At 49.0% G+C, this 17893-nt stretch overlaps 1 protein-coding gene across 3 annotated transcripts in view; it reads right to left on the reverse strand.

The window, feature by feature from the left end:
- Nucleotides 1-1548: 1548 nt before the first annotated feature.
- The window catches only part of LOC139382916 (bcl9 like), a 59454-nt gene continuing 43109 nt past the window's right edge, over nucleotides 1549-17893 (reverse strand). The window contains exons 2-4 of one of the 3 annotated variants that reach the window (XM_071127181.1): nucleotides 12344-12421; nucleotides 5325-5496; nucleotides 1549-1745 (exon numbers count right to left, since the gene is read on the reverse strand). In XM_071127181.1, coding sequence (XP_070983282.1) covers nucleotides 1612-1745; nucleotides 5325-5496; nucleotides 12344-12421 — 384 coding nt within the window. In that variant the 3' untranslated portion in view covers nucleotides 1549-1611. Of the gene's footprint in view, nucleotides 1746-5324; nucleotides 5674-12343; nucleotides 12422-17893 lie in introns of all 3 variants that reach the window. The other 2 variants (XM_071127183.1, XM_071127182.1) reach the window with 2 other exon arrangements.

A 17893-nucleotide genomic window follows, 5' to 3' on the forward strand; every position in this document is an offset into this window, starting at 1 on the left:
TATAAATAAATTGGATTTGAGTACGGGTAGGGCCTAGGGGGGATTCAGTAGGTTCTAGGGCCTAGGGGAGTTCAGTAGGGTTCAGGGGGGGGTTCAGTAGGGTCCAGGGGGAGGGGGGTTCAGTAGGGTCCAGGGGGAGGGGGGTTCAGTAGGGTCCAGGGGGGGGGGGGGGGGGGGGGGGTCAGTATGGTCCAGGGGGGGTTCAGTAGGGTCCAGGGGGGGTTTCAGTAGGTGGGTTTCAGTAGGGCCTAGGGGGGTTTCAGTAGGTGGGTTTCAGTAGGGTCTAGGGGGGTTTCAGTAGGTGGGTTTCAGTAGGGCCCAGGGGGGTTTCAGTAGGTGGGTTTCAGTAGGGCCTAGGGGGGTTTCAGTAGGTGGGTTTCAGTAGGGTCTAGGGGGAGGGGGGTTCAGTAGGGTCCGGGGGGGGGGGGTTCAGTAGGGCCCAGGAGGGGTTTCAGTAGGTGGGTTTCAGTAGGGTCTAGGGGGGGGTTTCAGTAGGTGGGTTTCAGTAGGGCCTAGGGGGGTTTCAGTAGGTGGGTTTCAGTAGGGCCTATGGGGGGGTGTTTATGGACAGCAATTCTGTCACAAAGACAGATTACTGGACACCCATTAAATCCATTAGTATGCTTAATCTGGGTCTACTCACAGTGTCCCGTGAGGGGTGCAGTCTACTCACAGTGTCCCGTGAGGGGTGCAGTCTACACAGTGTCCCGTGAGGGGTGCAGTCTACTCACAGTGTCCCGTGAGGGGTGCAGTCTACTCACAGTGTCCCGTGAGGGGTGCAGTCTACTCACAGTGTCCCGTGAGGGGTGCAGTCTACTCACAGTGTCCCGTGAGGGGTGCAGTCTACTCACAGTGTCCCGTGAGGGGTGCAGTCTACTCACAGTGTCCCGTGAGGGGTGCAGTCTACTCACAGTGTCCCGTGAGGGGTGCAGTCTACTCACAGTGTCCCGTGAGGGGTGCAGTCTACTCACAGTGTCCCGTGAGGGGTGCAGTCTACTCACAGTGTCCCGTGAGGGGTGCAGTCTACTCACAGTGTCCCGTGAGGGGTGCAGTCTACTCACGGTGTCCCGTGAGGGGTGTAGTCTACTCACAGTGTCCCGTGAGGGGTGCAGTCTACACAGTGTCCCGTGAGGAGTGCAGTCTACACAGTGTCCCGTGAGGGGTGCAGTCTACACAGTGTCCCGTGAGGGGTGCAGTCTACTCACAGTGTCCCGTGAGGGGTGCAGTCTACTCACAGTGTCCCGTGAGGGGTGCAGTCTACTCACAGTGTCCCGTGAGGGGTGCAGTCTACTCACAGTGTCCCATGAGGGGTGCAGTCTACTCACAGTGTCCCGTGAGGGGTGCAGTCTACTCACAGTGTCCCGTGAGGGGTGCAGTCTACTCACAGTGTCCCGTGAGGGGTGCAGTCTACTCACAGTGTCCCGTGAGGGGTGCAGTCTACTCACAGTGTCCCGTGAGGGGTGCAGTCTACTCACGGTGTCCCGTGAGGGGTGTAGTCTACTCACAGTGTCCCGTGAGGGGTGCAGTCTACACAGTGTCCCGTGAGGAGTGCAGTCTACACAGTGTCCCGTGAGGGGTGCAGTCTACACAGTGTCCCGTGAGGGGTGCAGTCTACTCACGGTGTGTAGCAGGGTGTGGCTTGTCCTCCTCCTCTTCAGTGTCGGGGCCAGAGCACCACTCATCTCCACTGTACGGCTGTTTCTTCTCCAACACACACCGCCGTTTACTGCGCATCACACCTTCTACTGGGAGGGGACAACACACACACACACACACACACATTTCGGATGTGTAACTATAACAGGCCATAATGCTTAACTATTACACAGCATCCATCATGAGACTACAGGTCAGCGGGAGGGAGGAGAGAGGAACGAAGGAAGGAGAGGGAGGGAGGGAGGAAGGAAGGAGAGAAGGGAGGGAGGGACAGAGGAGGGAGGAGAAAGGAAGGAGAAGAAGGAACTAGAAGAAGGAAGGAAGGAAGGAAGGAGAGGGAGGGAGGGAGGGAGGGAGGGAGGGAGGGAGTGAGTGAGTGAGTGAGTGAGTGAGTGAGTGAGTGAGTGAGTGAGTGAGTGAGTGAGTGAGTGAGGGAGGGAGGGAGGGAGAGAGGGAGGGGAGTTCCTGGCCTCATACTATCAAATAATGTTGGGAGACAGTGTGTGTAGTGAGAGAAAGGGGAGACTGCCATGTATGTGTCCTCACTTTGACTAGTGTACACAATCTCTAGCAGCAGGGACTCAGCCCGGCCCGCCTAGCAGCAGGGACTCAGCCCGTCTAGCAGCAGGGACTCAGCCTGGCACGTCTAGCAGCAGGGACTCAGCCTGGCACGTCTAGCAGCAGGGACTCAGCCTAGCAGCAGGGACTCAGCCTGGCCCGTCTAGCAGCAGGGACTCAGCCTGACCCGTCTAGCAGCAGGGACTCAGCCTGACCCGTCTAGCAGCAGGGACTCAGCCTAGCAGCAGGGACTCAGCCTAGCAGCAGGGACTCAGCCTAGCAGCAGGGACTCAGCCTAGCAGCAGGGACTCAGCCTAGCAGCAGGGACTCAGCCTGACGCGTCTAGCAGCAGGGACTCAGCCTGACCCGTCTAGCAGCAGGGACTCATTCACTTTTGCTCCCAGCAGACAGTCATTGGTTTACGTAAACGATCAGGTGGCAGTGTGTGTGTGTGTGTGTGTGTGTGTGTTAGCTGGTTTACATTCTCTTTAATCATTGGCCCTCTTCAGGTGTGAGTTGAGGAGGGGAGAGGAGGGGGGGGGGGGGGGGGGATGACTTGCATTTCATTTGAATGCGTTTCTGTTTATTTAGCTAGAGGGAAATTAGATCAGAGAGAGAACCGGAGGTTTCCCTTCAAAGGACCCGCCCAATCATTCTCACTCTCTCTGTCTGGGTGGTGGACCATTCTTCATAGGGAAAACTGTTGAGCGTGAAAAACCCAGCAGCGTTACAGTTCTTGACTCAAACCGGTGCGCCCTGGCACCTACTACCATGCCCCCGTTCAACGGCACTTCAATCTTTTGTCTTGCCCATTCACCCTCTGAATGGGACACATACACCACCAGTCTCAACTGTCGTAAAGCTTTCAAATCCTTATTGAACCCCGTCTCCTCCTCTTCATCTACACTCAGCTGCTCTCAGTCCACCTCACCTATCTCTATAAAAATCCATCAGCTGCTCTCAGTCCACCTCACCTATCTCTATGAACCATTCCTCAGCTGCTCTCAGTCCACCTCACCTATCTCTATAAACCATTCCTCAGCTGCTCTCAGTCCACCTCACCTATCTCTATGAACCATTCCTCAGCTGCTCTCAGTCCACCTCACCTATCTCTATGAACCATTCCTCAGCTGCTCTCAGTCCACCTCACCTATCTCTATGAACCATTCCTCAGCTGCTCTCAGTCCACCTCACCTATCTCTATAAACCATTCCTCAGCTGCTCTCAGTCCACCTCACCTATCTCTATAAACCATTCCTCAGCTGCTCTCAGTCCACCTCACCTATCTCTATAAACCATTCCTCAGCTGCTCTCAGTCCACCTCACCTATCTCTATAAACCATCCCTCATCTGCTCTCAGTGCACCTCACCTATCTCTATAAACCATCCCTCAGCTGCTCTGTCCACCTCACCTATCTCTATAAACCATCCATCAGCTGCTCTGTCCACCTCACCTATCTCTATAAACCATCCCTCAGCTGCTCAGTGCACCTCACCTATCTCTATAAACCATCCCTCAGCTGCTCAGTGCACCTCACCTATCTCTATAAACCATCCCTAAGCATTGTGTGTGACGGGAAGCCCAGATGACTCAGTTTCACAAATTCATATTACTGCCTGTCAATCTCCCCCAAATCAGCGCACACACACACACACACACACACACACACACACACACACACACACACACACACACACACTAATAATAGACAGGCAAACAAATGCAAATAGTCACAGCATGGACAAAGACATGCAAATCCACAACCAGTTCTAGCCTTGCTGCTAAAAGACAGATGACAGGCCCCTAGACCACTGTTCTGGAAACAGTTTGCTGCTAGTAAAGACAGATGACAGCCCCCTAGACCACTGTTCTGGAAACAGTTTACTGCTAGTAAAGACAGATGACAGGCCCCTAGGCCACTGTTCTGGAAACAGTTTACTGCTAGTAAAGACAGATGACAGGCCCCTAGACCACTGTTCTGGAAACAGTTTACTGCTAGTAAAGACAGATGACAGGCCCCTAGACCACTGTTCTGGAAACAGTTTACTGCTAGTAAAGACAGATGACAGGCCCCTAGACCACTGTTCTGGAAACAGTTTACTGCTAGTAAAGACAGATGACAGGCCCCTAGACCACTGTTCTGGAAACAGTTTACTGCTAGTAAAGACAGATGACAGGCCCCTAGGCCACTGTTCTGGAAACAGTTTACTGCTAGTAAAGACAGATGACAGGCCCCTAGACCACTGTTCTGGAAACAGTTTACTGCTAGTAAAGACAGATGACAGGCCCCTAGACCACTGTTCTGGAAACAGTTTACTGCTAGTAAAGACAGATGACAGGCCCCTAGACCACTGTTCTGGAAACAGTTTACTGCTAGTAAAGACAGATGACAGGCCCCTAGACCACTGTTCTGGAAACAGTTTACTGCTAGTAAAGACAGATGACAGCCCCCTAGACCACTGTTCTGGAAACAGTTTACTGCTAGTAAAGACAGATGACAGCCCCCTAGACCACTGTTCTGGAAACAGTTTACTGCTAGTAAAGACAGATGACAGGCCCCTAGACCACTGTTCTGGAAACAGTTTGCTGCTAGTAAAGACAGATGACAGGCCCCTAGACCACTGTTCTGGAAACAGTTTACTGCTAGTAAAGACAGATGACAGCCACCTAGACCACTGTTCTGGAAACAGTTTACTGCTAGTAAAGACAGATGACAGGCCCTACAGAGACCACCGTTCTGGAAACAGTTTACTGCTAGTAAAGACAGATGACAGGCCCTACAGAGACCACTGTTCTGTTAGACTTCCTGTGTCTCTCTGGTCAAATCTGCACCAGAAATACCAGATTAGCTACCTACACCACCCACAGCAGGAAACGTGTGCATGTGTTTCGTGTGGGATGTGTGTGCGATTTTGTGCGTGTTTATGTATTGTGTGTGTGTGTGTGTGTGTCTCTCGGTGTGCACTATATAACTTGTTTTCCCCTCACACTGAAATGCCCTGACCTTTCTGTCAGGCGTCAGAATTTCCTCTGCCTTCCGATGGTAGCCTACAGCTGCAATGTGACGTTAGTATGTGTGTGTGTGTGTGTGTGTGTGGTAATACCCTACCTTTGGCGTCAGGCTCCTGCACAGGGGTGATAGTGTCTCTCTGTTCCCCAGAGTCCATGGACACACTTCTCTCTCTCTTCGTCTTCATCATCCCCCCAACGCCACTCACCGATTGGCTGACAGACTTCAGGCTAGGGTTGCCCGCCCCCAGGCCCTTATTGGCCCCCTCCTGCTGCTGGGTCACATTGGAGAGCTGGGATTGGCTGTCGCTGCTCACTTGCTTGCCATGATTGGTCAACTTATTGTCAGGGTGCATTTGAACGGCTGGGGTGGGTCTGGGGTAGGGGTACAGACGATGTGGTGTCCGTCCGTCTGTTTGAGGAAGTCACACTGCTGCTTGTCTACACAGCTGGTGAGACGGAGAAGAAAACAGGCTCAGAACTAACAGGCTCGGGAACTAACAGGCTCGGGAACTAACAGGCCCGGGAACTAACAGTCTCAGAACTAACAGGCCCGGGAACTAACAGGCCCGGGAACTAACAGGCCCGGGAACTAACAGTCTCAGAACTAACAGGCCCGGGAACTAACAGGCCCGGGAACTAACAGGCTCAGAACTAACAGGCTCGGGAACTAACAGTCTCGGGAACTAACAGGCCCGGGAACTAACAGGCCCGGGAACTAACAGTCTCAGAACTAACAGGCCCGGGAACTAACAGTCTCGGGAACTAACAGGCCCGGGAACTAACAGGCCCGGGAACTAACAGGCTCGGGAACTAACAGGCTCGGGAACTAACAGGCTCGGGAACTAACAGGCTCGGGAACTAACAGTCTCAGAACTAACAGGCCCGGGAACTAACAGTCTCAGAACTAACAGGCCCGGGAACTAACAGGCCCGGGAACTAACAGTCTCTGGAACTAACAGGCCCGGGAACTAACAGTCTCGGGAACTAACAGGCCCGGGAACTAACAGGCCCGGGAACTAACAGGATCGGGAACTAACAGGCTCGGGAACTAACAGTCTCAGAACTAACAGGCCCGGGAACTAACAGTCTCGGGAACTAACAGGCTCGGGAACTAACAGGCTCGGGAACTAACAGGCTCGGGAACTAACAGGCCCGGGAACTAACAGGCTCGGGAACTAACAGGCTCGGGAACTAACAGGCTCGGGAACTAACAGGCTCGGGAACTAACAGGCTCGGGAACTAACAGGCCCGGGAACTAACAGGCCCGGGAACTAACAGGCCCGGGAACTAACAGTCTCAGAACTAACAGGCCCGGGAACTAACAGGCCCGGGAACTAACAGGCCCGGGAACTAACAGGCCCGGGAACTAACAGGCCCGGGAACTAACAGGCCCGGGAACTAACAGTCTCAGAACTAACAGGCCCGGGAACTAACAGGCCCGGGAACTAACAGTCTCTGGAACTAACAGGCCCGGGAACTAACAGTCTCGGGAACTAACAGGCCCGGGAACTAACAGGCCCGGGAACTAACAGGATCGGGAACTAACAGGCTCGGGAACTAACAGTCTCAGAACTAACAGGCCCGGGAACTAACAGTCTCGGGAACTAACAGGCTCGGGAACTAACAGGCTCGGGAACTAACAGGCTCGGGAACTAACAGGCCCGGGAACTAACAGGCCCGGGAACTAACAGGCCCGGGAACTAACAGGCTCGGGAACTAACAGGCTCGGGAACTAACAGGCTCGGGAACTAACAGGCCCGGGAACTAACAGGCCCGGGAACTAACAGGCCCGGGAACTAACAGGCCCGGGAACTAACAGGCCCGGGAACTAACAGGCCCGGGAACTAACAGGCCCGGGAACTAACAGTCTCGGGAACTAACAGGCCCGGGAACTAACAGTCTCGGGAACTAACAGGCCCGGGAACTAACAGGCCCGGGAACTAACAGGCCCGGGAACTAACAGGCCCGGGAACTAACAGGCCCGGGAACTAACAGGCCCGGGAACTAACCTAACAGGCCCGGGAACTAACAGGCCCGGGAACTAACAGGCTAGGGAACTAACAGGCCGGGAACTAACAGGAACTAACAGGCTCGGGAACTAACAGGCTAACAGGCCCGGGAACTAACAGGCCCGGGAACTAACAGGCCCGGGAACTAACAGTCTAACAGGCCCGGGAACTAACAGGAACTAACCTCGGGACACTAACAGAACTCTAACAGGCCCGGGAACTAACAGGCCCGGGAACTAACAGGCCCGGGAACTAACAGGCTCGGGAACTAACAGGCCCGGGAACTAACAGGCCCGGGAACTAACAGGCCCGGGAACTAACAGGCCCGGGAACTAACAGGAACTAACGGGAACTAACAGGCTAACAGGCCCGGGAACTAACAGGCTCGGGAACTAACAGGAACTAACAGGCTCGGGAACTAACAGGCCCGGGAACTAACAGGCCCGGGAACTAACAGGCCCGGGAACTAACAGGCCCGGGAACTAACAGGCTAGGGAACTAACAGGCTCGGGAACTAACAGGCTCGGGAACTAACAGGCTCGGGAACTAACAGGCTCGGGAACTAACAGGCCCGGGAACTAACAGGCCCGGGAACTAACAGTCTCGGGAACTAACAGGCCCGGGAACTAACAGGCCCGGGAACTAACAGGCCCGGGAACTAACAGGCCCGGGAACTAACAGGCTCGGGAACTAACAGGCTCGGGAACTAACAGGCTGGGGAACTAACAGGCCCGGGAACTAACAGGCCCGGGAACTAACAGGCCCGGGAACTAACAGGCCCGGGAACTAACAGTCTCGGGAACTAACAGGCTAGGGAACTAACAGGCTCGGGAACTAACAGGCTCGGGAACTAACAGGCTCGGGAACTAACAGGCTCGGGAACTAACAGTCTCAGAACTAACAGGCTCGGGAACTAACAGGCTCAGAACTAACAGGCCCGGGAACTAACAGTCTCAGAACTAACAGGCTCGGGAACTAACAGGCTCGGGAACTAACAGTCTCAGAACTAACAGGCTCGGGAACTAACAGGCTCGGGAACTAACAGGCTAGGGAACTAACAGGCTCGGGAACTAACAGGCTCGGGAACTAACAGGCTCGGGAACTAACAGGCTCGGGAACTAACAGTCTCAGAACTAACAGGCTCGGGAACTAACAGGCTCAGAACTAACAGGCCCGGGAACTAACAGTCTCAGAACTAACAGGCTCGGGAACTAACAGGCTCGGGAACTAACAGGCTCGGGAACTAACAGGCTCGGGAACTAACAGGCTCGTAACAGTGCAGTAATATCTAACAATTCACAAAAATACACACAAACCTAAAAGTAAAAGAATAGAGTTAAGAAATACATAAATATTAGGACGAGCTGGGCCTCCCGGGTGGCGCAGTGGTCTAAGGTACTGCATCGCAGTGCTAGCTGTGCCACCAGAGATTCTGGGTTCGAGCCCAGGCTCTGTGACAGCCGGCCGCGACCGGGAGGCCCATGTGGCGGCACACAATTGGCCTAGCATCGTCTGGGGTAGGGAGGGTTTGGCCGGCAGGGATATCCTTGTCTCATCGTGCACTAGCGACACCTGTGGAGGGCCGGGCGCAGTGCACGCTGACAAGGTCGCCAGGTGTACGGTGTTTCCTCTGACACATTGGTGCGGCTGGCTTCCGGGTTGGATGGGCATTGTGTCAAGAAGCAGTACGGCTTGGTTGGGTTGTGTTTCGGAGGACGCACGGCTCTCGACCTTCACCTCTCCCGAGTCCGTACAGGAGTTGCAGTGATTGGATACCAATTGGATACCACGAAATTGGGGAGAAATCGGGGGTTAAAAAGATATATATATATATATTAGGACGAGAAATGTTGGAGTGGCATTGACTAAATACAGTTGAACAGAAGACAGTATATACATATGAGATGAGCAAAGCACCATATAAACTTTATTAAAGTGACCAGTGATTCCATGTCTATGTATATGGGGCAGCAGCCTCTAAGGTGCAGGGTTGAGAGTGGCTAGTGTTCCATTATTAAAGTGACCAGTGATTCCATGTCTATGTATATGGGGCAGCAGCCTCTAAGGTGCAGGGTTGAGAGTGGATAGTGTTCCATTATTAAAGTGACCAGTGATTCCATGTCTATGGGGCAGCAGCCTCTAACGTGCAGGGTTGAGAGTGGCTAGTGTTCCATTATTAAAGTGACCAGTGATTCCATGTCTATGTATATGGGGCAGCAGCCTCTAAGGTGCAGGGTTGAGAGTGGCTAGTGTTCCATTATTAAAGTGACCAGTGATTCCATGTCTATGTCTATGGGGCAGCAGCCTCTAATGTGCAGGGTTGAGAGTGACTAGTGTTCCATTATTAAAGTGACCAGTGATTCCATGTCTATGTATATGGGGCAGCAGCCTCTAACGTGCAGGGTTGAGAGTGGCTAGTGTTCCATTATTAAAGTGACCAGTGATTCCATGTCTATGTATATGGGGCAGCAGCCTCTAAGGTGCAGGGTTGAGAGTGACTAGTGTTCCATTATTAAAGTGACCAGTGATTCCATGTCTATAGGGCAGCAGCCTCTAAGGTGCAGGGTTGAGAGTGACCAGTGTTCCATTATTAAAGTGACCAGTGATTCCATGTCTATGTATATGGGGCAGCAGCCTCTAAGGTGCAGGGTTGAGAGTGACTAGTGTTCCATTATTAAAGTGACCAGTGATTCCATGTCTACAGGGCAGCAGCCTCTAACGTGCAGGGTTGAGAGTGACTAGTGTTCCATTATTAAAGTGACCAGTGATTCCATGTCTATGTATATGGGGCAGCAGCCTCTAAGGTGCAGGGTTGAGAGTGACTAGTGTTCCATTATTAAAGTGACCAGTGATTCCATGTCTATGTATATGGGGCAGCAGCCTCTAAGGTGCAGGGTTGAGAGTGACTAGTGTTCCATTATTAAAGTGACCAGTGATTCCATGTCTATAGGGCAGCAGCCTCTAAGGTGCAGGGTTGAGAGTGACTAGTGTTCCATTATTAAAGTGACCAGTGATTCCATGTCTATGTATATGGGGCAGCAGCCTCTAACGTGCAGGGTTGAGAGTGGCTAGTGTTCCATTATTAAAGTGACCAGTGATTCCATGTCTATGTATATGGGGCAGCAGCCTCTAACATGCAGGGTTGAGAGTGACTAGTGTTCCATTATTAAAGTGACCAGTGATTCCATGTCTATAGGGCAGCAGCCTCTAACGTGCAGGGTTGAGAGTGGCTAGTGTTCCATTATTAAAGTGACCAGTGATTCCATGTCTATAGGGCAGCAGCCTCTAAGGTGCAGGGTTGAGAGTGACCAGTGTTCCATTATTAAAGTGACCAGTGATTCCATGTCTATGTATATGGGGCAGCAGCCTCTAAGGTGCAGGGTTGAGTAACCGGGTGGAGGCCGGCTAGTGATGGCCGTTTAACAGTGTGATGACCTTGAGATAGTAGCTGTTTTTCAGTCTCTCGGTCCCTGCTTTAATGCACCTGTACTGACCTCGCCTTCTGGATGATAGTGGGGTAAACAGGCAGTGGCTCGGGTGGTTGTTGTCCTTGATGTTCTTTATGGCCTTCCTGTGACATCGGGTGGTGTAGGTATCCTGGAGGGCAGGTAGTTTGCCACCGGTGATGCGTTGTGCAGACCTCACTACCCTATGGAGAGCCTTACGGTTGAGGGTGGTGCAGTTGCCGTACCAGGCGGTGATACAGCCCGACAGGATGCATCGGTATAAGTTTGTGCGGGTCTTAGGGACTAATCCACATTTCTTCAGCCTCCTGGGGTTGAGGAGGCGCTGTTGCGACTTCTACACCACACCGTCTGTGTGGGTGGACCAATCAGATCGTCTGTGTGGGAGGAACAATCAGATCGTCTGTGTGGGTGGACCATTCAGATCGTCTGTGTGGGAGGAACAATCAGATCGTCTGTGTGGGAGGAACAATCAGATCGTCTGTGTGGGTGGACCATTCAGATCGTCTGTGTGGGAGGAACAATCAGATCGTCTGTGTGGGAGGAACAATCAGATCGTCTGTGTGGGAGGAACAATCAGATCGTCTGTGTGGGTGGACCAATCAGATCGTCTGTGTGGGTGGACCATTCAGATCGTCTGTGTGGGTGGACCATTCAGATCGTCTGTGTGGGTGGACCATTTAGCTCGTCTGTGTGGGTGGACCATTCAGCTCGTCTGTGTGGGTGGACCATTCAGCTTGTCGGTGATGTGGACCATTCAGATCGTCGGTGATGTGGACCATTCAGATCGTCGGTGATGTGGACCATTCAGATCGCCGGTGATGTGGACCATTCAGACCGTCGGTGATGTGGACCATTCAGATCGTCGGTGATGTGGACCATTCAGATCGTCGGTGATGTGGACCATTCAGATCGTCTGTGTGGGTGGACCATTCAGATCGTCTGTGTGGGTGGACCAATCAGATTGTTGGTGATGTGGACGCAGAGGAACTTACAAGCTTTTCACCTTCTCCACTTCAGTCCCGTCAATGTAGATAGCAGAGGGAGCGCCTCCCTGTCTCCTGAAGTCCACGATCATCTCCTTCGTTTTGTTGACATTGAGGGAGAAGTTATTTTCCTTACACCACTCCCCCAGGGCCCTCACCTCCTCCCCGTAGGCTGTCTAGTCATTTTTGGTAATCAGGCCTATAACTGTCGTGTCGTCTGCAAACTTGATGATTGAGTTGGAGGCATGTGTGGCTACGCAGACATGGGTGAACAGGGAGTACAGGAGGGGGCTGAGTACACACCCCTGTGGGGCCCCAGTGTTTAGGAAGTGGAGGTGTTGTTTCCTACCTTTCACCACCTGGGGGCAGTAAACGTGTAGATCAACGACTGGCAACAGTTCAGTTCGACACTGAACGATGCAGTTCTCACAAGATGAGAGGTAATTTCAGCAAAACATTTTAGTGAACCGTGAACATTTTAATAGTTTTTTTTTTTGACCGACGCGACATTTGGATCCTTTTGGGGTTCAGCGGACATCTTAAACATTTAAACCGGGGGACTGATGCGCGTATCTGTGAATCGTTACATCCCTACCTCTTGAACTTCAAATTGGTATGACCAACATGTATGACCATGGCTGGGTTCAGCTCACTCACCTCAGTCCATGTCTCAGCTGACACACTGGGGCATATTGCTGCTGCTGCTCCTTGACTCTTCACTGACCACAGAATAACCTGGAGGGGAGGTTAGAGATCACGTTAGCTTTAGCGAAATCTGCATCTTCAAAATGATCAAAAGCTTTTTGATTTAAATCATTTGCATTTGATATTGAAATTGTTTATTTTGCTCTAATAAAAAGATCTGGGGCGTACAAATCTAGGTTTTCCATCACACAATTTTGAAAACATGTTAAGAAATGTGGGCACAATTATTGAAAATGAAATTTCACACACCCCTGAATCAATACTTTGTAGAATAGCCTTTTGGCATCGATTACAGCTGCGATTCTTTCAAGGTAATTCTCGAAGAGCTTTCCACATGTGGATTGTGCAACACTTGCCCATTATTCTTTAAAAAATGCCTCAAGCCAAATTGGTTGTTGATCATTACTAGTAGGACTATCCCCAACTAAAAAAAAAAAACATTGGCCGACCGAGGGTCTTCTGTTCTTTCGACCAGTCAATTGGTCAACAATAAAATTTGATTTGATTCGGATGTCTTCCCTGTAACACACAGCGTTGAGATTGCCTGCAATGACAACAAGCTCAGTCCGATGACGCTGTGACACACCGCCCCAGACCATGACGGACCCTCCACCTCCAAGTTGTTCCTGCTCCAGAGTACAGGCCTCGGTGTAACACTCATTCCTTTGACGATAAACGCGAATCCAACCATCACCCCTGGTGAGACAAAACCTTGACTCGTCAGTGAAGAGCAATTTTTGCCAGTCCTGTCTGGTCCAGCGACGGTGGGTTTGTGCCCATAGGTGACGTTGTTGCCGGTGATGTCTGGTGAGGACCTGCCTTACAACAGGCCTTACAAGCCCTCAGTCCAGCCCCTCTCAGCCTATTGCGGACAGTCTGAGCACTGATGGAGGGATTGTGCGTTCCTAGTGTAACTCGGGCAGTTGTTGTTGCCATCCTGAATCTGTCCCGCAGGTGTGATGTTCGGATGTACCGATCCTGTGCAGGTGTTGTTACACATGGTCTGCCACTGCGAGGACAATCAGCTGTCTGTCCTGTCTCCCTGTAGTGCTGTCTTAGGCGTCTCACAGTACGGACATTTCAATTTATTGCCCTGGCCACATCTGCAGTCCTCATGTCTCCTTGCAGCAATGCCTAAGGCATGTTCACACAGATGATCAGGGACCCTGGGCATCTTTCTATTGGTGTTTTTCAGAGTCAGTAGAAAGGCCTCTTTAGTGTCCTAAGATTTCATAACTGTGATCTTAATTGCCTACCGTCTGTAAGCTGTTAGTGTCTTAACGACCGTTCCACAGATGCATGTTCATTAATTGTTTATGGTTCGTTGAACAAGCAAGGGAAACAGTGTTTAAACCCTTTACAATGAAGATCTGTGAAGTTATTTGGATGTTTATGAATTATCTTTCAAAGACAGGGTCCTGAAAAAGGGCCGTTCCTTTATTTTCTGAGTTTATATGTAATGGGGATAGATAGATACTAACAATCAAAGGACAAAACAATTCACATAATGAAGTTATGAAACAAAGAATGGGCACGAATTGGCGGGAGAGCGCGCATTCTGGAGAGAGACCCGCCTTGTGTATCTTTGCCATACTCCCCTTCTTATTGGACTGTCCACTGAGACAGGAGCCAATCAGACATGTGCCATGAAAATAAATATATATATATTTGCGACCACTTAACGAAAAACATCTCGGGCGACAAAACAATCGACAAGTTGACTAAATGGGGTCAGACCTAATTGCTAGAAAACTATAAACTATCAAGTAGATTTAAGACAAAACTAACTCGGAACATTCACTGTCTTCTTGGTAAGTGTAGATTTGGCCTTGTGTTTTAGGTTATTGTCCTGCTGAAAGGTGAATTCATCTCCCAGTGTCTTGTGGAAAGCAGACTGAACCAGGTTTACCTCTAGGATTTTGCCTGTGTTTAACTCCACTATATTTTCTTTCCTGAAAAACTCTCCAGTCCTTAACGATTACAAGCATACCCATAACATGATGCAGCCACCACTATGAGAGTGGTACTCAGTAATGTGTTGTATTGGATTTACCCCAAACATAACATGTTGTATTGAGGACAAAAAGTTAATTGCTTTGCCACATCTTTTGCAGTATTACTTTAGTGTCTTGTTGCAAACATGATGCATGTTTTAGAATGTGTGTATTCTGTACAGGCTTCCTTCTTTTCCCTCTGTCATTTAGATTAGTATTGTGGAGTAACTACAATGTTGCTGATCCATCCTCACCTTTCTCCTATCACAGCCATTAAACTCAGTAACTGTTTTAAAGTCACCATTGGCCTCACGGTGAAAATCCCTGAGTGGTTTCCTTCCTCTCCGGCAACTGAGTTAGGCAAGACGCCTGTATCTTTGTAGTGACTGGGTGTATTGATACACCATCCAAAGCATAGTTAATAACTTCACTCAAAAGGGATATTCAATGTAAAAAAAAAATGTTTTACCGATCTACCAATAGGTGCCCTTCTTTGTGAGGTATTGGAAAAGCTCCCTGGTCTTTATGGTTGAATCTGTGTGTGAAATTCACTGCTGGACTGAATGACCTTACAGATAAATGTATGTGTGGGGTACAGAGATGAGGTAGTCATTCATAAATCATGTTAACCTCTATTATGCATGCAACTCATGCGATTTGTTAAGCAAATTTTTACTTCTGAACTAATTTAGGCTTGCCATAACAAACGGGTGGAATACTTATTGACTCAAGACATTTCATATTTTCGTTTGTAATTGGTTTAAAAAAGAATAAATAAATAACCTTCTGAAGGTGTGATTGGATACTGGAATTTAGTGATTTGATGTTCCAAACATATTGCTCACTATATGTACATGCTGCAGAATGACGAGAGGGAGCATAAGAAAACTGGTTTAGATCACGGAAATAATAACAGAAAACTGGTTTAGATCACGGAAATAAAAACAGAAAACTAGTTTAGATCACAGAAATAAAAGTGCTGAAAACATGTTAGAGAGGTTGGATGGGGAGTGTCGCTACAAAGCTTTTTTTTTTTTCAGGTCTTTCTAGAAATGTTTGATCGGGTTCAAGTCCGGGTGCTGGCTGGGCCACTCAAGGACATTCAGAGACTTGTCCCAAAGCCACTCCTGCGTTGCCTTGGCTGTGTGCTTAGGGCCATTGTCCTATTGGAAGGTGAACCTTCGTCCCAGCCTGAGGTCCTGAGCAGGTTTTCATCAAGGATCTCTCTGTACTTTCATCCGTTCATCTTTCCCTCGATCCTGACTAATCTCCCAGTCCCTGCCGGTGAAAAACATCCCCACAGCATGATCCTGCCATACCATGCTTCACTGTAGGGATGGTGCCAGGTTTCCTCCAGACGTGACGCTTGGCATTCAGGCCAAAGAGTTCAATCTTGGTTTCATCAGACCAGAGAATGTTTCTCATAGTCTGAGTCCTTTAGGTGCCTTTTGGCAAACTCCAAGCGGGCTGTCATGTGCCTTTTAATAAGGAGTGGCTTCCGTCTGGCCGCTCTATCATAATGGCCTAATTGGTGGAGTGCTGCAGAGATGGTTGTCCTTCAGGAAGCTTCTCCCATTTCCACAGAGGAACTCTGAAGCTCTGTCAAAGTGACCATCAGGTTCTTGGTCACCTCCCTGACCAAGGCCATTCTCCCCCGATTGCTCAGTTTGGCCGGGTGGCCAGCTCTAGGAAGAGTCTTGTTGGTTCCAAACTTCTTCCATTTCAGAATGATGGAGGCCACTGTGTTCTTCAATGCTGCAGAAATGTTTTGGTACCCTTCCCCAGATCTGTACCTCGACACATTCCTGTCTCGGAGCTCTACGGATAATTCCTTCAACCTCATGGCTTGGTTTTGCTCTGACATGCACCGTCAACTGTGAGACCTTATATAGACAGGTGAGCGCCTTTCCAAATCATGTCCAATCAGGTTTTTTTTTTTTTACCAGGTAAGTTGACTGAGAACACATTCTAATTTACAGCAACGACCTGGGGAATAGATACAGGGGGAGGAGGAGGAGGGATGAGTGAGCCCATTGTAAACTGGGGGTGATTAGGTGACCGTGATGGTATGAGGGCCAGATTGGGAATTTAGTTGTAGAAACATCAAGGATGATCAATGGAAACAGGATGCACCTGAGCTCAATTTACAGTCTCATAGCAAAGGGGTCTGAATACTTATATAAATAAGGTATTTCAGTTTCTAATAAATTTGCGAACATTTCCAAAAAGCTGTTTACGCTTTGTCATTATGGGGTATTGTGTGTAGATTAAATAAAACATTTAGAATAAGGCTGTAACAAAATGTGTAAAAAGTCAAAAGGCTCTGAATTACTTTCCAAAGGCACTGTATATATTTATATTTATACTTTTATATATATATTTTTTTACAAAAATCGATAATTGGATTTATTATCAATATAATATTGTCCCAAAATAAAATGGTGCTATGTAACAGTATTGATTTTTACCCCCTTCAATAGAAAATACCCTCAAATAAAAGGTGACATTCTGCACTGTCACCTCCGATAAAACAGTTGATCTCCAAATTAAAAAGTTAGCTCTAAATAAACAAACTAAAAATATAAAACAATTATTTGAGGAAAATGTGTATTTGCCCTTACTGCTATTAGCCAATAGAAACACAGTGGATAATAGATAGTCCTTACTGCTAATAGAAACACATTGAATAACAGACAGTCCTTACTGCTATTAGCCCATAGAAACACATTGAATAACAGATAGTCCTTACTGCTATTAGCCCATAGAAACACATTGAATAACAGATAGTCCTTACTGCTATTAGCCAATAGAAACACATTGAATAACAGATAGTCCTTACTGCTATTAGCCAATAGAAACACATTGAATAACAGATAGTCCTTACTGCTATTAACCCATAGAAACACATTGAATAACAGATAGTCCTTACTGCTATTAGCCCATAGAAACACATTGAATAACAGATAGTCCTTACTGCTATTAGCCCATAGAAACACATTGAATAACAGATAGTCCTTACTGCTATTAGCCCATAGAAACACATTGAATAACAGATAGTCCTTACTGCTATTAGCCCATAGAAACACATTGAATAACAGATAGTCCTTACTGCTATTAGCCCATAGAAACACATTGAATAACAGATAGTCCTTACTGCTATTAGCCCATAGAAACACACTGAATAACAGATAGTCCTTACTGCTATTAGCCCATAGAAACACATTGAATAACAGATAGTCCTTACTGCTATTAGCCAATAGAAACACATTGAATAACAGATAGTCCTTACTGCTATTAGCCCATAGAAACACATTGAATAACAGATAGTCCTTACTGCTATTAGCCCATAGAAACACATTGAATAACAGATAGTCCTTACTGCTATTAGCCCATAGAAACACATTGAATAACAGATAGTCCTTACTGCTATTAGCCAATAGAAACACATTGAATAACAGATAGTCCTTACTGCTATTAGCCAATAGAAACACATTGTCCTTACTGCTAT

This window comes from Oncorhynchus clarkii, chromosome 24 (genome assembly GCF_045791955.1).
Source record: "Oncorhynchus clarkii lewisi isolate Uvic-CL-2024 chromosome 24, UVic_Ocla_1.0, whole genome shotgun sequence".
Taxonomy (NCBI): domain Eukaryota; kingdom Metazoa; phylum Chordata; class Actinopteri; order Salmoniformes; family Salmonidae; genus Oncorhynchus; species Oncorhynchus clarkii.